Consider the following 26770-nt stretch of genomic DNA (forward strand, 5'->3'; position numbering starts at 1 on the left):
GTGGACCTCTGTCCAACTGATTTTTAGTTTGCTTTGCTCTCATTTATCCCTGAAAAATAGTGCAATGCACTGTACTTTCAGCCACAATAATGTTATTCAATGGGTTTATTTGGCCACCAGCACCCATGTAAAAATCAAAACTCCACTCAAGACAAAAATAGATTTTAAGTAGCACAGGAGAGAGAAGGTAGGCTTTACCTTCATGGAAAATGTTTGTCTTGAAATCTCCTATTATTGGTGTACTAAATGTGTTGAGCCCTAACAGCTAACTGGGGACCAGCAGGGAAAGAAAATAATGATATTTAGCATTGCTGGTGGCTTCCATCCCCACTTGCTACATGGAAATGGGATCTGGACAAATGTCAGTGACATGGAGATATAAGCAACGGCAGCTGCTGGACTCCAGATCAAAAAATAAACTACTAGAAGAACTAGCAAATCAAGCAGCATCTGTGGAGACGGAGGGATAATCAATTTTCTGGATCAGGACCCTGTACCAGTCGTCTAGCAGTTTACTTTTTGCTCCAAATCCCAGTCATGATTGCTTTGCGACTGTTCTATCATTGCTGCAAAGATCCATGGGAGGTGGGTCAGAATGCTCTCTCCATGGTAACCAGTATCGCTGTCGAAATGTTTGCTGTGTAGATGAGGGAATACATGCATTACCAAACTGCTCTTCTCAGCGTTCTTGTTTTTTAATGAAGCTGCCAGGATGGAAAGGACTGAGATAGCAACAGAGGTTGGGACTTTCCCATTGCAACATAGGAGAATGATGGATAGTCTTAGAGCTGTATAAAATTGAGGAATAGATAGGGTCAATGGTCACAGTCCTTTTCCCAGGGTTGGGGTGGAGGGGGGGGATAAAGAACTAGAGGGCAAAGGTTTGAGGTGAAAGGGAATAGATTTATTAGAATCATGAGGGGCAACTCTTTCACCCAGAGCGGTCAGTTTATGGATTGAATTACCAGAAAAATAGTTAATGCAGGTACATTAACAACACTTAGCACATCCTTGAACAGTAACATGGATAGGAAATGTTTAAAGGGATATCGGACAAACACAGGCAAGTGAAGCTAGTTTAGATGTGCATCTTGATCAGCATGAACCAGTTGGGCTAAAGGGCTCATTTCAAGTTCATTGTCCTTTCAAATGTACACATGTATACAGCCAAATGAAACAATGTTCCTTCGGACAAAGTAACTCACACACATAACACAAAATGATATTATTTCTTAATCTACTAATGGTAGCAAGATGCAATTATGACACAAGGGTTAAAAAATAAACAGCATAACGCTACTGACGGCTCATGTGTGATGAGACCTAGGTTGTGGCAGGGAGTTCAGTGGTCTTACAGCCTGAGAAAGAAGCTGTTTCCCTTCCTAACAGTTATTGGCCTTATGCCACTGTACCTTCTGCCAGGTGGTAGGGTGTCAAAGAGATTGTTGGACAAATGGGAGGGATCTTTGACAACACTAAGGGCTCTGCATACACACCGCTCCTGATAAATATCTCTGATAGGTGGAAGAGAAACCTCCCAAAGAGCCTCTCGGCAGTCCTCACAATCTTTTGTAGGGATTTTCGGTTAGATGCCTTGCAACTCCTTTTATAAAGTCCCTGACAACCATGGTGCATTCATTCTGAGCCTTTGAGGGGTTCTTGAACACAACCCAGTCCACTGACTCAAAGCAATCCCGTTGTTGCTCCCGTCTCCTGCAACCACCTCTTTGTTGTTCTCATCTTCGAAGCCTTGCTCTTTAGCCTCTGCCTGTATACAGCCAAGTGATCAGATTTGTTGAAATATGGTCTAGGCATGGGACAGCAAGCATTCCTAACTGTAGTATAGCAGTTCTTGAATGTGTTGGGGCTGCTGGTGCTGTAGCTTAAATGCTGATGATAATTGGGCAGAGATTTCTTCAAACAAGTCCGGCTGAATTTTCCGACTATGATCTGAAAGGCATTGGGGTAGGCTGCTTCCTGTTTGTTGATGACATATTGACCAGTTGTGTCATGGCCTGGTATGGAAACATCAATGCCCTTGAATGGAAAATCCTACAAAATGTAAAGGATACAGCCCAGACAATCATGGGTAGAGCCCTCCTCACCACTGAGCACATCTTTATGGAGCACTATTGCAAGAAAGCAGCATCCATCATCAGGAACCACCACCACCCAGACCATGCTCTCTTCTCACTGCTGCCATCAAGAAGGTAATGCAACCTCAGGACCCATACTACCAACATTCAGGAATAGCTATTACCCCTCAACCATCAGACTCTTAAACCAGAGGGGATAACTTCACTTACCCCATCAGTGAACTGCTCCAACAATCTATGGACTCACTTTCAAGGACTCTTCATCTCATGATCTTGATATTTATTCCTTACTCAACTTTTTTTTCTTATTTTGTATTTACACAATTTGTTATCTTTTGCACACTGGTTGTTTGTCCTGTTGGGTGTGGTCTTTCATTGATTCTGTTGTGTTCTTTGGATTTACTGTGTATGACCACAAGAAAACAATCTGTGTTGTATATGTTGATATGCACATATGCTTTGATAATAAATTTACTTTATAGTTTGAATTCCTGTACTTAACGACAATGCAGCTGGTCAGGACATTTGATGGTACTCCTATAATAATTGGTTAGATTGGGGGTGGGGGGCAGAGTGGAGCCTCACTCGCCTTAATCTCTTCAGGAAGTGGAAACACTGCGGTGCTTTCTTGATCAATGAGGTGATGTTGAGGGACCAGGTGAGGTCATCCATTAAGTGCACTCCCAGCTAACTCTCCCCACGAAGAAGTTGTGATTTTCCATGCTGTATGACTATGCTGGCTCTCTGCCCATGCAACACCCCACGCCACTGAGACACAAGTTCTTAAGTGTGCAGGGAGGATACGTGCTCTTACAAATGTTCACAATGAACGTCCACAAAGACTCCCCAGCCCCCACCCCCTGAAAAGTAGGAAGCCGTTTCAACTCAGTGCATAGATCAAAAAGAGCCATATCCCTGTCTCTATAGCAACATCCATTTGTTGACTGTGCGCTTTGCATTTCATTAGGAGTCAAGGAACACTAGCCACAGGTTTTGCTCTGGCCTCAGCTGGAAAGGCAGAGAAGAGAGCCACTCATGTTGATGACATTGCCACCTGTGAAGGTGACAGTGGAAAGGTCACCCAGGTTCTGATGAATGCACTGGGAGGTACCCAGGTCCAATATCAGGATAGGTGGGACCACCACCAAAACCTGATACAAGGGCTTTGCATCACTCAAAAGATAACCATTGTGAGAAGGCAGCTGCTGGTTATGTGCACATTACACAAAAACAAAATGTTTAAGCTTTGTCTCTTGTGCTCACCATAATCGTTTTAAATTAATGAGTGGTTGATCAATTTAGAAATACAGCATAAATTTAGGAATTATGTAATTCTTCCCCCTCCAATCCATAAGATCATGGATGGCCAATTCAATAATAATCCTACCCTGACCTTAAAACTATCAAACTCTGTTTTGACATTCTCAACCAACCCCCAGTTTAAAAGACATTTTCCACATAGAAGGGTGCAGGACTTCAGACTTGTATTCAAAAAGAAAACTCAGCTCAAGATAAAATTGAATTTAAAAATTGTGCTCTTTAAGGAAAAAAAGTTGTCATTAGTGCTAGAGGGATCATGGAATATAACGATGAAGTGAACTGAATTTTGGATAATCCGCTGCGATCACAATGAATGGCAGAACATGTTTGATGGAGTGAATGGGCTGGCCTGCTTCTATTTTTTGTCTCTTCCCTCCCCAGACACCCCCTCTAAACCATCGCATCTTTTAAAGAGCTCAGTTAGATTACCCCATGACACATAACATTCCAGGGAATGATTGGCAGCAGGCACCTGCAGAATTTCTACTTCTCTGGAGCAGAACGAGTTGGTATAATGAGGGTCTGCTGAACCCTGTTGTGTGAAATGGATACAAGATGCAGCAGGTCACCTATGGTACAGTACAATTTCCAAGTCTCCAGGAACTTACCATGACCAAACAAACAGTGGGCAAGTCACCTCACATTTTCTGCTTTGTCAGCATGTGCTTACACCTGCCTTGGTTTTTGCCAGAGACGGATTAATCATCTTTCAGCAACCACAAAATTCCAATCCCATTGTCTGCTGTGAATTTAGTGAGACATATGACAACTGTGGCTTTGCCTACGATGTTCTGTCGCTAGTGAGAAATGTGGAATTCTAAAGTTCAAAAAGTTTGAACTTTTTGAACTTTGACATTTCTCTACCTAGGATGCCTCTTTGTTTGAACTTGGTTGCAGAGGTGAAGAAGTCCACTTCCACTGAGTGCAGCTCTTCACAATATCCAGCCAGTGCTCTCCTCCCCGGAGACCTGCACCTCATGGAGTCAGAGTTAAACAGCAAAGGAACAGTCCCTTCAGACCAACTTGCCCATGGCAACCACAATGTCTATGTAGGCTAATCCCATTTGATAGTTCACCACTTTGCCTTAAATCTCTTATAGCCAATATTTGTCCACATCTCGAGCAATTTGTATCTGTACCCACGTCTACCACTTGTTTTAGCAGCATATTCCATAAACCCACCAACCTCTGTACAAAAAAGCTGCCCCGAGATCCTTTTTAATCTTTCTCCTCTATCATTAAATAGATTATTTCCCTGCTTTTTTTTTTGGGGGGGGGGTGAAGATGGTAACAACTCACTTTATCTATAACCCTCAATTTTTAAAAGAATTATCCTCCTACACTCCAGAAGGAAAGTCCCAGACTATCTACTCTCTCATTATAGCACAAGACCTCCAGCTCAGGTAAAATCCTTGAGGTTTTTTTTGTACCCTTTCCAGCCTGTAGCTAGATGACCAGAATTAAGCACAATACTCCAAGTGTGGTCTCCCACTAACTCATAAAGTTGTTATATTGTCTCAACTATTTTATTCGTCATTTCTCATGACAGACACAACCTACAGTGTCTATGCCAGCTCTGAACATACACAATCCTATTTCCCTACCCCTATTCCCTCTCACGCTAATCAACTCTCCTACCACCCATCTACACTAGGGGGTCATTTACAGCAACCAACTAAGTTAGCAATCTGCACACCTTTGGGCTGGGGATGAAAACGGAACAAATCCACATGGTCAGGTGAAGAATGTACAAAAGATCCCTCACAGGCAATGCTGGAGTTCAGAATTGAGTCTGGGTCACTTTGTTTGCTGTGTTCCGCAACTGGGGCAAACTCAGCAACTGTCTCCAAGCACCTGGAGAGTTCCACCTTTTTTCGTACAACCTTTGGACTTTTCTCACCCATGTTTGACATCATTCAATCACTTCTTCCCAATGTATCCACAGCACTCAGTAATTAACCATGGTTCAACTGATACCACTTGTGTACAAGTTGGAGGATTGTCGATTCCCACACAAGTTCAAAAATCCAGACACAAAAATATGATACTTCAGCTAAACTGCTACCATTTTTTATTTACATATTATTACAAAATAGCATAGTTTTTTTTGTTTGTACCTAATTATGCCAAACAGAATTGACCACTGCCGTCACTCATATCAATGCTGGTGTCCCTCTTACTTTTGTTCATTGATCTACTTACTCAGTTTGTAGGAGTTCAACTACTGAGTTTTATTAGAGGTAGAAGCCTAGCTGGGAACTGTGGACCCTGGTTCCGGAAAAATTGGCAGGTTCTGGTGCAGAGAGCAGCATTTTCTTTCTAAGAAGAAAATTTTAACCTTTCTGCTCTGTATCTCTCAAATGATTTTCTGCTCATTTAAAATTAAAGCAGTTATGGGAAGTTTCTTGGAAATACACTTTGTACATATTCCAGGTGACCACAGATTGTCCTACAGCAATGAATATTAAAAGGATAACTTTAATGCTATAAATGCCCCAGTGTTCCAGAGAAATGAGGCTGAACGTCATTCATTTAACCACATGATGCACTGCAGATGGAGAAAAGCACAGTCAGCAATAGATTTTAAGGGACAACATCACAAGGGAAAAGATTGATCCTGAGGTTTATATTGGATTATAAAGAGAGTGGAAACAGGCCAACCAGTCTATGACAGTATTTTGGCTCTTATTCAGCATCTTTATCCGAAGCACTTAGAGGGAATTCTAGAACAGGGCTGCTGCATTTATTGAAGGCATCAAGGATGCAATGATCAAGTTTATGGAGCAAGAGGGCAGAACGGATGAAAACACAGGTTGTGCTTAGTAATGCAAATATCTTGCATCAACAGTGGCAGATGCTTGAAATCCAGAGCAGCACATTCAAAATCCTGGAGGAACTCAACAGGTCAGGGAGAGTGATGAAGGGTCTAGGCCCCAAACTGTCGACCCTTTATCCCTTCCAAAGATGCTGCCTGGCCTGCCGAGTTCCTCCGTCATTTTGCATGTATTATTTTGATATTCTGCATAATTCATTGACCAGCTACTGCTGACAGACGTCCTTTAAACCAGACTGTGGGATCATCCACTGAGATAAGAACTCAAGAAATTGAAAGAGGGGTCGATTCAAACACATCCACACTGCCTTTTTACGCAAAATCATGGCTGATCTTTTATCTTCGCTACTTTTCCACACTACATCTCCCGAATGGGGAAGGTCGAAGCATTCCAATCACAACAACAGTGAAACTCTGCGAGGGGTTCGGTTGAAAGCAAGAGGCACGGACTCAAAACGTCCAGCCTTCCTTTGGATCTGGGATTTCAATCTGTTCCCCTGCTCTCATACCTCCGGGAAGGGGTGGGGAGTGGATCTTCCTGCTGGAAGGAAGGCAGAAACTTGGGAATGGGAATCTCTAAGTATGGCCTTGAAAGTTGCCTCCCCCACCCCGCCGGCGTGCGCCCGTGCATACAATAACCCGGCGCCCCAGCTGCTCGGCAACGCAACTCGGGAGAAATTCAACGCTAGTATTTAAAAGGGGACTAACTGAAGTCGTATTCCATCAAACGCTGTGAATTGTCTGATTGCACCGAACATTCCCCGTCAATGGGTCACAGAGGGTGAAGCACCTGCCAATCACTTTGGGTGCACAACTACTGCTGAAGAGATCTGGAAGCCAGTCACTCGACCGAGCGTAAATTGAATGAGAAATCCCTTGTGCCATACCTCTCCTGCTAACAAAGCATTGTTGCAAACTTCTGTAAGACGGTGGGCAGAGTTCACACAGAAGCCGAGTACACGGGCTGCACAGAAAGTAAGGCTCAGCTTCAGGCATCAGACACATCCAAACGGGCTACTAAACCGCCAAGGGAGAGTCGCAGCATACACCGCCAGAAATATCTGATCGCAACTACGAAAGCACCCATTGAAGGCAGCCTGCACTAGTTGGAACACCGCATGCTGTAGCCTCCAGCCAGGCAGGTAACGTCTTGTCCGCTCCTGTAATATCCGGCAACCCAGCCAGTGGGAAGAGCCCGGCGCTGTGTGCAGGGGGCGGCGGTGTCAGAGGCTTCCCGCCTGGCCGTGGCTAATCAAGGTCACGCCGTGAAATGGGCTACAGCTGCTGCCTCCCCTCCAGAGACAAGCAAGGCACTAAGGTCCCAACCTCTGAATGGGAAAATCTCTCAGTGACTTCCCCGACCTGATGGACACGGGTTTAGGGCGTCTGGAGCTGGCTGACTCTTCACAGTCTAAGCAATAAATAATCTGTTGGAGGAACTCAGCGGGTCAAGCAGCATCTATGCTAATCTTACTACCCCTTGCACTACCGTAAGGCATAGGAGCAGAATTGGGCCATTCAGCCCTTCGAGTCTGTTCCACCACTCAATCATGGTGATGCATCATGGGTTTGTCTTCGATTGTGCTTTTGAATAGTGAGGTATAATTTATATTCAGTGTGTTGTGTTTACCTATATAGCTGTGATACAGCTGCAAGTTTTTCATCATGCCTGTACCCTACTGTATTTGTGCTCATAGCAATAGGCTTGGTTTGGGGGAAAGGATCTATGTCATTTCGGGTTGAAATCCTGCATCATGACCCTGCTTTTTGTCCCAGATTGTGACAGTTCCTTTCCTTCCACAGTTGCTGCTGGATCCACTGAATTCTTCCAGCATATTGGTTGTTGTTGCAGATCACATCATCCTTTATCTCTCATGTATGCAAATTGTTTCTTCTTTAAAAACAGATTTATTAACAAATTTTGCAATATTACGATTTTCCCAGATCACCTTACAAAATTTACAATTAAAACTTTGCCATCCTCATCCAGGACACCGTGTGCTCCCTCTCCAGGAACACCCAAGTACGGGCGGCAGTTTGGTCAGACAGAACACTAGCTGGCTGGATGGGGACCTATGAATGCCCACCTTGGCCACGCTCAGGAGCAGGCTGCTGATTTCCCCACAAACAACGCAACCTCCTCCATGCTGGGCACCCGAAGAGAGTGGGGCTGAATCAGTGCAACCAGAACATGAGGAGCAGCCTCTTGAATACTCCAACAGGGTGCAATCTCTCACATTCTATATAAACAGGGAACACCTCTGGGCAGACGGTCTGGGAGTCCTGTCACCCACCACTGGTCACTGCAGGGTCTTGTCCTTGTCAAAGTGCACTGCCGAAAGAGGGGACACGAGAAGCAATTGCGCTTTGTTAAATAATAAATGTAAAGAACGACATCTACTGATTGTGTTGTATTTCCTGTATTATTTATGAATAAAATTTACTTTTGAAGTACAGAACGCCCACGATGCTCAGGTTCTGCAAATTAATTGCCAAAAAACTTCTTTATACTTTAGTTCAATTTAGTCCTCTTTAACTTGATCCCACTGTGTGCTGTGATTTGGGTAGTTTTCCAATAGTTGTCATGGTAAGAGAGAAATCACCCCCAGTGTTATTGAGCTGGGGGTGGTGGGGTCAACCATTTGTCATCAGGTGTCATAGACATCCGGATGGCAACAGCTGACAGTATCTTAAAGGGGCATCTTCATGGGGGGGAAATATTTCGCAAGTTATTTCTGTCTGCAAGTACATGTCTGAGATGCAAATCACATTGAAACATTCCATTATAACCTCAGATGTGTACTTAAATGGAGCGATGGTGATTCAGTAAACTGTGTGTTTACTGGTATGACTAACAGTTTACATTTGAATGGATGCTGCCTTTGACATAGTTGTGTCAGGTTGAATCACACATGTTGTTCCATTCTTATCCATGCACTTGCAAACCGAGAGTCACCAGCGATAGCTTCCCCTCATGCACCATCACCATCTCCCGAATTTTCCTAAGGATCAATCTCAAGAGTCCTACAGGCAACGTCACCGGGAAAACGTTGTCCCTTTGTCCATGTGCTGCAACCTCCCAGACCAACCTCACCACCCCCTTCACATTTTCAGCCTCTGCTTCCGAGCAGCCAGTTGCTTGAACCAGTGGTATTTGAGTGGGAATTCTTTCCAATGAAATATTAGGAATCTGGAGACTGGAGGAAGATCAGAAGGAAATGGGAGGAGGGAAGGAGAAGGTTGCCTGAAATGGGAAAACTTGGTGTTTGTACCATGGGGTTGCAGAATAACCAGGTGGAGTATGAGGTGTTCTTCCTCTCCTTTGTGTTGGGCCTCACCTGGTGGTGGAGAAGGCTGAGGATAGTGTTATGAATGTGCCACAACTCTGAGTGGCCGAAGGGTACAAAGTAGCCCCCTCCTTTTTGAGAATCGCAAGATCGCTATTAATTCAGGTCTGGGGACCCAGGAAATGAGAGAGAGAATCCTCAAGGGTTTGGAATGTGTGTCCTGCCCTCAGCGAGACAAAGCCACGGATACCGGCCATTGTCTCTTGGAGACGGAATTGTGTATTGAGTATTGTACTATTCATGGAAGCCCTCAGGGAATGACCAGAGTGGGCTGGTTGAGGGTTTGCATCATCCCAACCTGATTGACATCTGAGACCCGTGAGTAAGGATAAAAGAGGGTCAGGGGAACAACACCTTTAGACGCACCAGGAGAAACGCTAGAAATCCCGTGACAGCGTTTAATAGCGACAGCCGGTGGAGGGCCCACGTGTGTCCTTTCCCGTTGCCGGGATTGGGGCCTTACCACGGAAGACGGTTTAGCTAAAGAAGAGACCACCACCAACGAAATTTCGAAGGATCGACATCATAAAAAGGAAAAGCTGGCAAGTTCTAAAAATCTGTCTCTCTCCAACCAAAGGCTGAAGCCTGTATGAACTGAATGACTTTTATCTTTCCATCGGACAATACATTATCCCCTAGACAACGATAGAGCTTATTTCTTATTGATTATTATTATACCCGCACTTTTAGAGTTAGTATTGACAACATATATTATCTGTATGTTTGCATTGATATTATTTTTGTGTATTTTTACCAATAAATACTGTTAAAAATAGTACCATCAGACTTCAACAGACCTCTCTATCTTTGCTGGTAAGTGACCCAGTTATGGGGTACGTAACAATAGAAAACTCAGAGTGGGAATGGGTAAGGGAACTGGGGGGTTGGGGTGGTTGCTATGAGGGTGATAAACTAGTCCCACTTACCACCCCAAACCTCAACCATTCTCCACTCTAACCCCCCCCCCTCCCCAATTTGGCTCTACCGGTCCTAATCGTCCTCTACCCCTCCCCCACCCGGGGCCAGCTTCCCATCATCCTCCACTCTTCCTCATCCACCAATCATCTCTTCACTCTTCCTCCAACCACCAATCATCTCTGCCCCCTGTATCATCTCTCCCACTAGCTTCGTATTGCTAACTCCCTCTCTTTGTCTTCATTCCTAATGCAGGGTTTTGACACGAAACGTGGGGAAAAGTGGGTTGTTTGTTGCACCTGTTGCATTTGCCCCTGACAGACCCTGCCCACATCCACCAGTAACATTGGATACCTCTGCCCTAACTCAGATTAGCAACTGCTGAAATTCCGGTCTCCTGTAACCTCACATTTCCAGAAGAAGATGGCTCCCATGAACAACGCAACCAGGGGCACCATCCCCAAGGAGAGTCATGAAGCAACTCCTTTCACTTCCGTTATGTCTCCTTTTTATTTCAGATGTGGTTCAGCTACTGTTGGAGCCCATTATCTACATCCTAGCAGTGTTTTATCAGGCCGATCTAGTGTTTCGCTGCCTCCAAGAGGGCTCCACAAGACTGCAAGCAAGGAGTGCGGCCTGGAGGCCAAGAGGCCTGGACAAAGGGTGCGAGCCCATGACCAACTCCATCTTGCTGATTAGAGCACCGAGAAAGATTGAAATCACAAGCTGGGTGTGGAGAGACAAGCGAATCTTCAGTGCCGTTTACCAGCCTCTTGCTCACTGGTGCTGGAGGAGGGTGACTACGTGATGGTTTCTGTCATCCTTGAGGCTGTCGGAGGATGGTGCCCGAGTAAGGTTTAATTGGCATGTTCTGATATGTTCTATTTTTCTGGTTTCTCCTTTTTTTGTTGCTATATTTGGGTGTTATTGACCTTCAGATAATGAACACTGTCTAGTATAGAGGGGCGACTGCACAGGACTGAAAGAAGCTGCAGAAGGTTGTAAATCTAGTCAGCTCCATCTTGGGCACTAGCCTACAAAGTACCTGGGACATCTTTAGGGAGCGGTGTCTCAGAAAGGCAACATCCATTATTAAAGACCTCCAGCACCCAGGGCATGCTCTGTTCTCACTGTTACCATCAGGTAGGAGGTACAGAAGCCTGAAGGCACACCCTCAGTGATTCAGGAACAGCTTCTTCCTCTCTGCCATCCGATTCATAAATGGACTCTGAAGCTTTGGGCACTACCTCAATTTTTTAATGTACAGTACTTATGTTTTTGCACATTTTTAATAATCTATTCAACATACATAATTGATTTACTTGTTTATTTATTATTATGCTTTATTTTATTTATTATTATTATTTTCTCTCTCTCTGCTAGATTATGTATTGCATTGAACTGCTGCTGCTAAGTTAACGAATTTCACATCACATGCCGGTGATAATAAACCTGATTCTGATTCTGATTCTGAGCTGAACTGAAAAATGCCTTTTGATTTTGTGTTTTATATACTGTGTTTTTGATAGTTTTCTTGTTGCCGGGGGGGGCGGGGACAAGGTGGGGTGTTTGATATTTTTTTTTGAACGAATTCCATGGTTCTTCTTTGTTTGTGGCTGTCTGCGGGAAAACAAATCTCAGGGTTGTATACTGCATACACACTTTGATAATAAATGTGCTTGGAATCCTTTGAATCTTTCTCTGTCAACACAAGCTGGTCTCTGCAATTTTACTCTCCAAACCTCAGAGTTTCTCTAATCCTCTCATTACCCACCTCTGTTTCACCCATTAGAGACCTGTCTCATTGACATATGCCAGCTCTTGTTTAACAGTGCCTCAATTCAAAACAAACATTTCCAAATGCTATTCTGCATTCTGTTTTCCTTTTACTACTCAAATGTAATTGATGTAACTACGTACAACACGATCTGTCTGGATGGCATGAAAACAAAAGCTTTTCACTGTATCTCAGTAAGTGTGACAATACCAGTGTCACCCACAGCAAGATCTGTGCTCGATCCGAAGGTATTGGATTAGACAAGAGCCTGGGGCTGTTCAGTTACCCCAATATGACTCGGGGTGCAGTAAATCTTGTTGATTTGATGTGGGCCTGTCAAGAACTTGTACAGCGGAAGACTTTGCACAAAGTGTCTCTTTAGCTTGATGGTGGTTTTACGCCAATCTTGCATACAGCCTAGAAGTTGTTTAATCTTGTTTTGGTGCATTTAAAGCTGCTTTGCACAGCATGCTATGTTTACCATTAGTCCATAAAAGTTTAAGACACAGGAGCAGAGTTAGGCTATTTGGCCCAACGAATCAGCTCCGCCATTCCATCATGGCTGATTTATTATCTCTCTCAAACCCATTCTCTTTCCTTCACCCTGAAACCTCTGAATCCCTTACTTATCAAGAGTCTATAAACCTGCACATTCTTAAATGGCAAAATCAGAATCAGGTTTAATATCACCGGCATATGCCTTGACATCTGTTGTCTATGCAATACATAATAATAGAGAAAACAATCATGAATTACAGTAAGTATAAAAATAATTAGGTGTCAAAAAGGTTGTTGTGAAGCATCGAGTGTGGTAGTGTAGTGGATAGTGCTTGTCGCTCTCACTTTCAGCTTCCACCGCTGGCTGGCAGTCTCATGAAAAGGACAGCTGAGTGTGCAAGTCTCTCGCTGCCAGTACACAGCCTCTCCAACAGCAAGCCTCACGTACTGCCTTCTCACTGGTGACACACAGAAACTGAACTCCTTTCGGACTAAGGGTGAACTACAGAGGGCAGGGAGGAGGTCTAGCCCCTGCACACATAGCATGCGGGCCCACTGGTGTGTAGACGTGCCTTCGTGCTTGTGAACCAGATCCCCAGCTACAGGTAAATAGCCCCATTGCTTTGTGGACAGTGTCGGGAGAGACAAAGGCTATGGGAGTAAACCCGGAAAGCAAATCCAGCGTGGAGCCCCTTAGGTGGCTGGACATCATTGAACATCCTTCCAGCAGCTCCTGCAACCAAGCTGGTGCCAAATGTATTGCTTCATAAGTTTTGCTTTGGACTACACTGATGAGGCCGAGAGGGAGATCTTGATGAATGGGCATCTCAGGTTCTCCATTCCTTCCGCTAGACTTGTGATGATCATCATCATCATCCACTGACCTTTGAGACAGTCAGATGCCAACCAACCAGTTAAATCAAATAATTAGTGTAAAAATAAAAATATTTAAAAGTATTGAGGTAGTGTTCATAGGTTCAATGTCCATTCTGAAATCTGACGGCAGTGGGGAAGAAGCTGTTCCTAAAATGTTGAATATCTTCAGGCTCCTGTACCTCCTTCTTAATGGTAGCAATGAGAAGAGGACACATCCTGGGTGATGGGGGTCCTTAGTGATGGATGCTGCCTTTTTGAGGCATTGCATTTTGAAGGTGTCCTTGATGCTGGGGAGGCTGGAGCCCACGATGGAGCTGGCCGAGTTTGTAACTTTCTGCAGCTTTTCCCAATCCTGTGCCCCCCCCCCATCCCATACTAGACAGTGATGCAACCAGTTAAAATGCTCTCCACTGTACATCTGTAGGAATTTGCGGGTGACATACCACACCTAACGAAATATGGTCACTGTTGTGCCTTCTTTGTAATTGCATCAATGTGTTGAGCTTAGAATAGACCTTCAGAGATGTTGAAACCCAGGAACTTAAAACTGCTTACCCTTTCCACTGCTGATCCCTCGGTGAAGATTGGTATGTGGTCCCTCGACTTCACCTTCCCGAAGTCCACAATCAATTCCTTGGTCTTATTGACATTTAGTGCAAGGTTATTGTTTTCAACATCACTCAACCAAGTGATCTATCTCACTCCCATAAGCCTCCTCATCACCATCTGAAGTTCTGCTCACAAAAGTTGTGTCATTGGCAAATTTATAAATGCCATTTGAGCTGTCACTAGCCATACGGTCGTGGGTGTCGAGAGAATAGAGCAGTGGGCTGAGCACACATCCCTGAGGTGGGCCAGGGTTGAATGCCAGCAAGGAAGAGATGTTATTTCTGATACACACAGACTGTGGTCTCCCAATGAAGAGGTCAAATATCCATTTGCAGAGGGAGGCACAGAGGAAAATGTTTTAGAGCTTGTTGACCCCTCAACCATCAAGCTCTTGAACCAATAGGGATAACTTGACTCAACTTTACTCGCCCCATCATTGAAAAGTGTTCCCTTAACCAAAGGACTCACTTTCGAGGACTCTTTCTCTCATGTTCTTGATATTTATTGTTTATTTATTTATTTTCTTTTGTATTTGCAAAATTTGTTAACTTTTGCACAGCGGTTGTCTATCCATCTTGTTTGGTGTAGTCTTTCATTGATTCTTGGACTCACTGAGCGTGCCTGCAAGAAAACAAATCTCAGGGTTGCAAATGGTGACGTATATGTACGTTGATAATAAATTTACTTTGAACCTTGAGAATTGAGGATATGGTAGCAGCAGCCTGGTTTTGTCCAGGTGACCCACAGCTGAGTGGAGAGCCAGTGAGATTGCATCCATTGTAGGCCTTTGTGGCAATAGGCAAATTGCAGTGAGGCCAGGGCCTTGCTAGGCAGGAGTTGACGCTGGCCATGACCAGCTTCTCAAAGCACTTCATTACAGTAGATGTGAGTGCTACTGGGTGATAGTCATTGAGGCTGCTCACCTTGCTCTTCTTGGTCACTGGTATGAGTATCATGCTTTTAAAGAGGTAGAAACTTCTGACTGCAGCAATGAGAGATTGAAGATGTTCTTGAACAGTCCGATCAGTTGTCCCAGGTTGTCAGTGCCCAACCAGATATAGCATTAGTGTACCTCACAATGTCAGTCTCTTAGACACAGGTTACAGGGTCACCAGATGCTGCAGGGATTCACATAGGTGTAGTTTTATTATCACTTCCAACGTGTGCATAAAAGGCATTTAGCTCATCCGGGAGTGATGCATCACAGCCATTCATGATGTTACATTTTGCCTTGTAGGAAGTAATGGCCTGAAAATCCTGCCAGAGGCGACGTACAATCAATTCCATCTCTAATTAGAATGTTTTTTTAACCCTTAATATGACCTTCCAGGGGTCATACCAATCACAGGTCTTGAATGCCACTGATCAGGTCCTCAGCAGACTAACAATCTCATGGTTCATCCACAGCTTTTGGTTTGGATATGCCTGGTATGTTCTCAAAGGGACACAGTCATCCACACAGATCTTGATGAAGTCAGTGACAACCGGAATACATTCATTCAGATCCAAAGATGAATCCCTGAATATCATCCAGTCCACTGATTCAAAACAATCCTGTAAGCACTCATCCACCTCCCTTGACCATACCTTCTTGTCTTCACCACTAGTGCTGTGGTCTTTAGTCTCTAACTAGATACTGGGAGGAGGTGTACAACCAAGTGACCAGAGACTTTCCAAAGTGAAGGCTTGGGTTAGCACTGTAAGCATTTTTGATGGTGGTACAACAGTGGCCAAGTATGTTGGCTCCTCTGGTTCCACTGGTGATATGTTGGGGATAATTGATCAGAAACTTCTTCAATCTGGCCTGGTTGAATTCCCCCACATGATAGGGAAGGCATCAGGGTACACTGTTTCCTGACTGCTCTTCCAGTGCTGGAATGTACACCGCTATTGGGTGATGGCAGAAAACCCCCTCAGCAAATAAAATGGACAACACTTGAGCGCTAGATGTTCAGGTTTGCTTGAACCTATATCATCATCTCTATAATATAGACTCAAGAGATTCAGCAGATGCTGGAAATCAACAGTAACAGACACAAAAATGCTGGAGGAACCTAACATGTTAGGTAGTATCTCTGGATAGGAATAAACAGTTGACATTTCAGACCGAGATTCTTCATCAGGACTTGATGAACCTAATGAAGGATCTCAGCCCAAAACATCAACTCTTTATTGCTCTCCATAGCTGCTGCCTGACCTCCTGAGTTCCATCAGCATTCTGTGTATGTTACCTTGTATAATATAGACCATGTGCTACTCTATTGATCTATTGCAAGCTCTCACAGCGGGGATCTTGATAGACAAAGCTGTCTAGGAGGGTGGGGAAGGATCTTGCTGACAGATAGTCTACCCACAGGAGGAAGATCTTTTTGCAGAGGTACAACCAGATGCTCCTGGCAGGTTTCAGTCGTGATGCCTGAATGGATTTCAGCATGAATTGGTAATTGGTTTATTATTTCACATGTATTGAAATACAGTGTAAAGATTTGGTTTGAGTGTCATCCAAATAGATCATTCCATACGTAAGTCCATCAAGGTAGGACAAGAGAAAAAAACGGAAAGCAGAACGTACTGTCACAGTTACAAGGAAAGTGCAGTAAAGGAGACAATAAGGTGCGTGCCATGATGGAGTAGATTGAGAGATCCAAGAGTTCATCTTTGCTGTATAAAGGGCTGTTCAAGAGCGTTCAAACAGCAGGGTAGAAGCTGTCCTTCCGCATGGTGGTGTGTGTTCTCAAGCTTTTGTATCTTCTGCCCAATCAAAGAAGAGAGGATGACAGAATGACTGGGATGGAATTATGTTGTCTTGCTTCCTGAGGTAGGGGAACTGTAGACAGAGTCTATGCAGCAGGGGCTGGTTTTCATGATGGACTAGGCTGTGTACATGAAAACAGGCTCTTCAGCCCATCAAGTTTACATCCAATTATATTCTCTCCATATTTCCATCTACTTCCCTAGATCCTACCATTGTGCTCAAAGTGGCCAAGTAATGTGCCATGGCTTTAGGATGTGGGAGGAAACAGGAGCACTTGAGCTCAGTATTCAACCTGAGGCTACTCCACCATCTGTGTTCTGTACAAATTAGTATAGTCCATGAATTTCTACAATTAGGGAAACATCGAATTTTAAATCTTTGTGCAGTAAAGCCCGTAGGATCACTGGGGACCCGAGTCACCCCAACCACAATCTATTCCAGCAGCTACCATCCAGGAAACAGTACCGTAGCATAAAAGCCAGGACCAACAGGCTCCGGGACAGCTTCTTCCACCAGGCCATGAGACTGATTAATTCATGCTGATTTGAGTGTATTCTATGTTACATTGACTGCTCTATTTATTATAAATTACTATGATTGCACATTGCACATTTAGATAGAGACGTAACATAAAGATTTTTACTCGTCATGTATGTGAAGGATGTAAGAAATAAAGTCAATTCAATTCAAAATCTTCCTGCTGCTAAGGATGAATTCTATCTCCCTGAGGAAGGAATTTGTAAATCCTCCCTTACCCAACAGAGAGCAGCAAAGTGTGAGATATGACAGAAGCCAACAATGGCAGCTTGAGTGATCCTGAGGTCAAAAACCCTGACCTTGACCTTTACAGGCAATGCTATCCAAGTACAAGCAAAAAGAACAGAGGAAAATTTAGGCAGGAGTCGGTCACTAAGTCCCTCAATTATTCAATATAATCGTGGCTGATCTCTGCTGGCCTCAACTCTTCTTTTGCACCAGTTCCTTCCAACCTTCAATTCATTGTTCTTTCAAGTATTAATCTCTATCTTAAATACATAAAGCAATGAACATAGAACAATGCAGCACAGTACAGGCCATTCAGCTCACCATGTTGTGCCAACAGTTTAACCTACTCTTAAGATCTATCTAATCCTTCCCGGCTACGTAACCTTCCAATTTTTCTTTCATGCATGTGCCTACCTAAGAGTCTCTTAAATGTCCCTAATCTATCTGCCTCTATCACCACCCCTGGCAGAGCATTCCATACATCCACCTCTATCTGTGTAAAAAAACTTGCCTCTGACAACCATCCTTCAATCACCCTACATCGAATGATCTGACATCTACCACTCTCTGGGCCAGAAAACTCCAGAGATTTACTGCCCTTGGAGATGGTGATGAATCACGGTGCTCTGAGAAAAGGAGTTTGCACATTTACATTTTAAATGACCGGTCCCTTATTTCTAACTGTATCCCTTTGTTTCTGGCTTTCTGACATGTGAAAGCATCCCAGCATCTACCCTATAAAGATTCCTTAGATCTTGTATCTACAAGGGAGTTTACCCCTTGTTCTTCTAAACTCCGAAGGATGCAGACTTAAAACTGTCCAGCCACTATTTAAAGGACAACTGTCCCAGACCAGGTGAATCTCCTTTGGGCTGTCTCTGTGCACTATACCCTGCCATATACACAGAGCTTTAGCAGATGCTGGAAATCAAGAGCAACACTCTCAAAATGCTGGAGGAATTCAACAGGTCAAACAGCATCTATGGCGATAAATAAACAGTCCACGTTTTGAGCCAAAACCCTTCATCGAGACTGGAAAGGAAGGGGAAAGATGCCAGAATAAGAAGGTAAGCCGAAGGTAGGGAGTACAAACCGGAGGGCAATATATGAAGCCAGGTGGTTGGGGGAGGTGGATGAAATAAGAAGCTAGGAGGTGATAGGTGGGAAGGTTAAATGGCTGGAGAAGAAGGAATCTGATATGAGAGGAAAGTGAACCATGGAAGAAAGGGAAGGAGGAGGGTACCCAGGAGAAGGTGATAGGCAGGTGATGAGAAGTAAGTGGAGGCAGGGACCAGAATGGGGAATTGAAGAAGAGAGAAGAGGGAAGGGGAAAATTTTGAAGGACATTGGGGAATTCAATATGCATGCCATCAGGTTGGAAATTACAGAATATGAGGTGTTGTTCCTCCAACCTGAAAGTGGCCTCATTGCGGCAGACGAGGAGGCCATGAACCAACATGTTGGAAAGGGAATGGGGATTGGAATCCTGCTTTTTTTGGATGAAGCAAAGGTGCTTGGGAAGGTATATCCTTCAATATATATGTTGGAAGTCTGTTTGTAAGTTCACAGATCTCACTGAGGATGAGACATTGTCATGTTCACAGGATGAGTAAAGCACAGGCTACTTCAAGGCTTTTCAGAGGAGTGATCTTGCAAGTCATGTTGGGTGGTTTTGGCTTTACACTATTATGGACATAATGTGGGAAGTGTGTCTTCATACTAGAGCAAGTTTCAAGTACTAATGAAAACAGATGGGAGAGGTGAACAAAGATAAAGAATTCATTCTGAACAGGTGTGTTGCGGGAAGAATCTAGGGGTGTGAGTTACCTGGAATTGGAAAATTCAATCTTAATACCATTGGGGTGTAAATCACCGAAGAGGAATATGAGATGTTGTTCTTCCAGTTTGCATTTGGCCTCTCTGTAGTGATTTCTGGCTGAGGACAGAGGTCAATGTGGGAGTGGGAAGTAGAGTAAAAAAAACATAAAATCAGAAGCTCGAGATGGCTGTTACAGATATCAGGTACTATGGGTACTCCTAGTTTATTCCTGATCTCACTTCTATAGGAGTGGCCACATCATGAGAACCAAATACAGTAGAACAGGATGGAAAGATGCAGGTGAACCTACCATTGCTGGAAAGGCAGTTTATGTTCCTGGATTGTTATAAAGAAGGATTAAAGGGATAGGTGTAACCTGTGGGATTAGGTTGGAGCCGATGCAAATAGAATGGCTGATGTACTGGTTGCCGAGGCAGGTGGGGTAAGAGGTGAAGAACAAGGGAACTGCACTCAATGGCCACTTTATTAGGTACACCTAAACACATGCTTGTTAATGCAAATACTTAACCAGCCAATCATGTGGCAGAGATTCAATGCATAAAAGCATGCAGGCATGGTCAAGAGGTTCAGTTGTTGTTCAGACCAAACATCAAAATGGGGGAAGAAATGTGATCTAAGGGACTTTGACCGTGAAATGATTGCTGGTGCTAGATGGGGTGGTGTGAGCATCTCAGAAACTGTGGATTTCCTGTGATTTTCATGTACAACATTCTCTAGAGTTTACAGAGAATGGTGCGAAAAACAAAAACATCCAATGAGTGGTAGTTTTGTGGGTGAAGACGCCTGGTTAATGAGAGAGATCAGAGGAGAATGGACAGACTGGCTCAAGCTGAAAGGTGACAATAACTCAACTAACTATGCATTATAACAGTGATGTGCAGAAGAGCATCTTTAAATGCACAACATGTTGAACCTTGAAGAGGATGGGCCACATCAGCAGAAGACCATGAGCATACCCTCAGTGTGTGTTGCTGTTCTGCTTGGGAAGAGGGAGGTGAGAGTAGTCATGTAGTAAATGGAAGAGGTGCAGGTGAGGGCTCCATCAACCATGAGGGGAGGGAAGTCACATTTCTGGAAGGAGGACATTTCAGATGCTGTAGAGCAGAGGGCTTCATCTTGAGAACAGTTATAGAGATGGTAAAACTGAGCAACGAGGATGTAGGAGGTAGGGTGGGAGGAGGTACAGTATAATCAAGGTCACTGTGTCAGTGGCAATTCTGTCACCTGAGATGAAGTTAGAGAGATCCAGAAAATGAAGTGTCAGAGTTACTCCAGGTGAATTTGAGAGCAGGGTAAACGTTGGTGATAAAGTTGATGAGTTTTGCAGTGCAGGAGGCAGCACCAAAGCATTTTCCAATGTAGCAGAGGAAGAGTTCATCAGGGTGCTGGAATTGGTTTGGATGGATCTTTTACTGTCTAAAGTACAGGATAAATGAGCAGGGAGGTCACGCAATACCAATAAATTATGAATTGGGTCTCAGCTACAGTACCATACAGGTATTTTCAATACAGTACAGGAAATCTGCAGGAACACAGAGGGACCTACTTGTATCCCACTAGGGCTAGGGAACTATAGTTGTGGTGACTATAGTTTCTTTGGCTGCTAACTTCAACATGGGGCAATTTCCTCCCCCACTGTTTCCCGTCCCACTGTTGCTCCCTACCATGTTTTCCTGAAATATTAATTCTTAAGTTTTATATTACACCTTCATGTTCCCTGTCTAAAATGCTGGTTGACAAGCTTCCTACATCATCATCCATCTTCTTCATGTTTGACCTCCTGTCCTCCAGATTCAGAATCAGATTTGGACTCAGGTTCATTTTACTTATCACATGTTCAATGAACTGTGTCAGCAGCCTGCAAGTATTGTCCCACTCTCCGGTGACAAAATAGCATACACATAATGTTCTGCAGCACAACAACAAAACAACAGAAAAACCAGCCACTTACATCCCTCCCTCTCACCCAACTACACATACAGACAGTCCTCCAACCCCATAACAGGCCACCTCTGGTCCTTCTGCTTCTATTGGACTGGCAGACATCAGGGCTCTGACTTCCCCAGTGGACTCTTGGACACACAGACCCAGGGCTTTGGCCATTGGACCTTAACTTCTGAATAGCCGATTGTCCTGTGGCTTCAAGCCCAGGTTTCACCGACGACAGCACCCTAAACTCCAGACCTCAACTCTGGACTTGCTGGTGATGGACTTCAGGCTCCAGTGAGTGTCATTATTTTTCTCAATGTTCTTCACCTTTCAAGGGTTTGGGTGATCTGCAGACTTTGAAGTTCTGTCACATCCAGGTTATTAAAAAGCAATTTGGGCAGAGATTTAGAAAAAAAAACCCTGTCATGTAGTCAGTGACCCACAGATGGAAACAAGACAGGCTGGAACAGGTTTGCATTTTCCTTTGTCTGCTGGAGGAAGCAATACTAACTAGATGAACCAGTCTTGAATTTTAATGATAAAATGCTTTTATTTTGTCAAAAACATTGTAAATCTATATACAGTCAGTGGCCAATTGTACTTCCTGTACCTAATAAAGTGGCCACTGAGCATACGATTATGGTCTTCTGCTGCTGTAGCCCATCCACTTCAAGTTTTGAAGTGTTATGCATTCAGAGATGCTCATCTGCACACTCCTGTACTATGCATGGTTATTTGATTTACTGTCAGCTTGAAGCAGTATGGCCATTCTTTTCTGACCCCTCTCATTAACAAGGTGTTTTCTACCCATGGAACTGCTGCTCACTGAATTTTTTTTTGTTTTTTCGTGCCTTTCTCTATAAACTCTAGAGACTGTTGTGTGTGAAAATCCCAGACGATCAGCATACTCAAACCACTCTGTCTGGCACCAACGATCATTCCACGGTTAAAGTTACTTCGATCACATTCCTTCCCCAGTCTAGCATTTGCTCTGAACAACAACTGAGCCTATTGACCATGTCTGCTGCTTTTATACATTGACTTGCTGCTGCATGATTGGCTGATCAGATATTTGCATTAATGAGCAGGTGCATAAATGCATCTAATAATGTGGCCACTAACTGTAAATAGAAACATTATGGAATATTCTTATCGGTACTGGTCACCTGCTAGAAAATGCTTGCATCTATTAACATGTTTAACATTTAATTGGTTGCTAGGTATTGTTTGCTTTCAAAGAGACATTTCTAGGGAAATCAACTGATCAAATCATGGGATATTATTTCATTCACATGAAAAGTTTGCTTTACCCTTTAAATATTGCAATTATCAACTTAAATATTAGCAATTGAAAAATGTAAATCGATTTAGTTTATTTATTTACAGGGCAAATAATAGTAAGCAGCAACCTAGTATAAAATGCTGTACCCCACCCCACCCCGCCTTACAAGTAATCAGTGGGAATGCAGTACACTTCATTTAATATAGTGCTGTCGTCAAATTGTAAAACGATGAAAGCATCTAAAAGTTTTAAATAAAACTGCTTTATACATAAAAAGTACAAAAATCAGGAAAGAAGGGAAGTGATAGGAAAGGATGCTGACATAAGACATCGGAGAAGAATTAGGCCATTTGGCCCATCAAGTCTGCTCTGTCATTCCACCATGGCTGATTTATTACCCCTCTCAACTCCATTCTCCTGCCTCCTCCCTATAATCTTTGAAACTATTACTAATTAAGAACCTACCAACCTCTGCTTCAAATATACCAAATGGCTTGGCCTCTACAATTACCTGTGGCAACAGATTCCACAGACTCGCTTCCTTCTGGCTAAAAAAATTCCTCCTCATCTCCATTCTAAATGGACATTCTTCTGTTCTGAAGCTGTGCTCTCTGGTCCTAGGCTCCCCTACTATAGGAAACACCCTCTCCATGTCCACTCAATCTTGGCCTTTCAAATCAAACTTTAATGACTAAGTATTCGGATCATATAGCTCAAACACCTGGACCAATGCTATGCGTAGACAGCTGAAGGAATAGAGCCAGGTTACCATGGTAGTGGAACATGCTAATTGTATCCTTGGGCAGTGGAGGGGAAACAGTTCAAAACAAGCTAGAGTTTAAACATCCTTGAAATTGGCTTTGGAAAAGCTGATATTCAAGCCAGAAAGGTATGCTAAATATTTTATAAAACACCTGCTAGCCCTGAGCTGGAGAATTGTGTCCACTTCTGGGCACCAAAGTTAGAGGAGTGGTATCAATGAAGAAGGACTGCAGAAAGCTGGAGCTGTTCCACTTTCAGCAGAGGAGGATTTGAAGAACCATCCTCTGCTGCAGGCCTTTTTAGGGAGGTACCACAGTTAGCATAACACTTTACAGATTGGTGTTCAATTCCTGTCGCTATCTTTAAAGAGTTCAAACCTTCTCCCCTTGACTGTCTGGCTTTCCTCCTGTTGCTCCCGTTTCCTCCCGCATTCCCAAGACTAACAAGTTATGATTAGTAAGTTGTGGGCGTGCTATGTTGACACCAAGGGGATGGTGACACTTGTAGGCTGCCCCTAGCACTTACACAGTCTCTGTTGATTGTTGACACAAAGGGAACATTTCATTGTATGATTTCATGTACATGTGACAATTAAATAAATAAATCTTTAAAGAAGAAGTATGCAAACTGATGAAGGATTTTGGTAAATATACTGAAAGCTCATTTATTGTTGTGCCAGACTTGGCAGGTATTGGTTAATAGGATGTCTACTGAGGAGCTCCCTTAACAATGCACAGTACCAGTCAGCCGAGTCCAGGTAAGCAGGCTTTTATTCCAATAATTGCCACGTTCCTCTGTAGTTACACTCCCCTCACTTTGTTAGTAGGCCAAATATTTTAATTGCAGTCTGGTGGCATACGATACAAATGTATGCATTGTTTGCCAGGGAAGAAGTAGATGCATTGTTACTGTCAGGACGTTTTCTGTGAAACAAGTAAGTGCTTTTTCAGTTCTAAAATAAAACAAATATTGTGATTAGATTATTTTGCTTATTAAATAATTTTGAATGGAAGATTCAAAATATTTAGCTATATATACTTAGAAGCTCACATGTACCATTAGATTCACTCAAAGACTTTTTCCATAAGATCATAAGATATAGGAGCAGAATTAGGCTATTCAGCCCATCAAATCTGCTCTCCCATTACATCATGGCAATTTATTATTCCCTTTCAAACCAATTCTCCTTCCTTCTCCATTTTCAATTTTACTAATCAAGAACCTGTCAATTTTTTTGCATTCATCCAACCCTGTACTTCAAATGTACACTGCCCATAATCCAAGAAGCAGATGACAAAAATATTTGTGTACATCCCACTGGGACAGAACTAGGGTCAGGAGATAATGGTGGATAGCAGGACAGGCCACGTAAGGAGGTGCAGGTGTGCTAACATTTTCAGTGCGGATCCCTCACTTCCCGAAACGGCCTTCCTGACTGCTAAGTGCATCTAGCGTTTTCCCTTCCTGATGAATAGTGAGGCTGGGCTCGACTGAGTTTAAAACAAAATGCACAGTTTGTATTTTGGAAACTAATTATTGGATTTAAACCTGGACAGAAGTGTGTTGGCAAAACAGCACAGAGTAAACATGAAATGAGTTAGAAAAAGCCTCAGCGTCATTGAGACTAAGTTGTAAAAAACTTCATGTTCTGCATATTATATTAAAGAAAAGGATGAAAGATTTACATTTATATTATATCTTTTTATCATATCTTTTCAACCTCAGGATGTCTGATGGCACTTTCTAAAATGTAGTTGCTGTCACAGAACAGGAAACTCCCCACTGATTAGTGCACAGAGAGATCCCATGCGGTAATCTGTTTTTAGTCATGTTGGGAAGGATCCTGGGGAGATCTCCGAGCTTGAATAGTGGTTTGGATCTTAAGTGTACATCAGAGACCATAAGACATATGAGCAGGTTTAAGCCATTTGGCCCATTGAGTCTTCTCCTCAGAGAAGGAGACTGGGGTTGGTTTAATCATTCACATATGAACAAAGGATGACACAATTATAAGTGTGTTTTATTGGCATTGTTTTCGCCTGACATCAAACATAACAGCACAGGAATAGGCCCCTCATTCTACCATGTCTGTGCCAATCATAATGCCAATCTAAACTAATTCCATCTGATTGTACATGATCTATATGCATCTGTTTACTCTCTATTCTAAATACCTCTTAAATATTGCTTTTGTATTTCCTTCCCTGAGAGCATGTTCCAGGTACCGACCACTCTCTGTGTTAAAAAAAATTGTCATCTATATCTTTATCTCTTACCTTAAATCTTTAGTATTTGACATCTGCACCCTTAGAAAAAGACTCAGACTGTCTACCCTATCCATGTCACTCATAATTTCATAAACCTCTCCTAGGTCTTCCCTCAGCTTTCGACATTCCTGAGTCAACAATCCAAGTTTGTTAAACCTTTCCTTATAGTTAGTACTCTCTAATCTGGGCAACATCATGGTGAACCTCTTCTGCAATCTTTTCAAAGCCTCTACATCCTTCCTATAGCATGACAAGCAAAACTTCTCCCAATATCCCAAACTTGCTGTAAGATGTCTTCATGACTTTTACACTTAATGCCCCAACTAATGAAAGCAAGCATGCCTTGATAATCATAAATCAGTACAACTGTATGAACAAACTTCTGCTCAATTGTAATCTTATTATTTCATGAAACTAAGCAAGACAATAATTTTGACAAAGTTCTCATTTAAATCATGGAGTTGTTTCATGTAGGATAGCCCACTGGAATTGTGTTTAGAAATATTTGCAAGTTTTCTCTGATTCAACCACAATTTACCCAGAAAAGTTACACAGAAAAGTCCTCAAAGTTTCCATTAGCTCTTGCAGTGCCTTGCCTCTGGGTTGTTGCCAGATAGATATTGTGAAATCCTTTATTTGGCTTGCAAATTATACCTTCAGTTTCTTCTCTGTGTAATTTTCTTTTCTGAAGTGGTTAACTGCAGTTCCTTTCAAATAATTTTTAATGTTCTGATTGTAGTGTGTAACCTTGATTTGGATATTGCTTTGATGCATAATGGTAACAGTATTATCTCCAAGAAAGAAAAAAAATGTTATAGGCAGCATTCAATTAATTTTAATGTTAGCCAAAGGTTCCATTTGAGTTTGGGAGGGTTAATTGCTACTGGTTTACACAGAAC

At 43.0% G+C, this 26770-nt stretch overlaps 1 protein-coding gene across 7 annotated transcripts in view; it reads right to left on the minus strand.

The window, feature by feature from the left end:
* LOC140714253 (rho GTPase-activating protein 22-like) overlaps positions 1 to 26770 on the minus strand; it is a 524093-nt gene that overhangs the window by 39420 nt on the left and 457903 nt on the right. Inside the window, exon 1 of one of the 7 annotated variants that reach the window (XM_073025306.1) lies at positions 7137 to 7392. The exons of the other annotated variants lie outside the window; for them this stretch is intronic. Coding sequence (XP_072881407.1) covers positions 7137 to 7254 — 118 coding nt within the window. The 5' untranslated portion in view covers positions 7255 to 7392. Of the gene's footprint in view, positions 1 to 7136; positions 7393 to 26770 lie in introns of those variants that run through there. 7 annotated transcript variants of the gene reach the window in all.

This window comes from Hemitrygon akajei, chromosome 21 (assembly GCF_048418815.1).
Source record: "Hemitrygon akajei chromosome 21, sHemAka1.3, whole genome shotgun sequence".
Classification (NCBI taxonomy): domain Eukaryota; kingdom Metazoa; phylum Chordata; class Chondrichthyes; order Myliobatiformes; family Dasyatidae; genus Hemitrygon; species Hemitrygon akajei.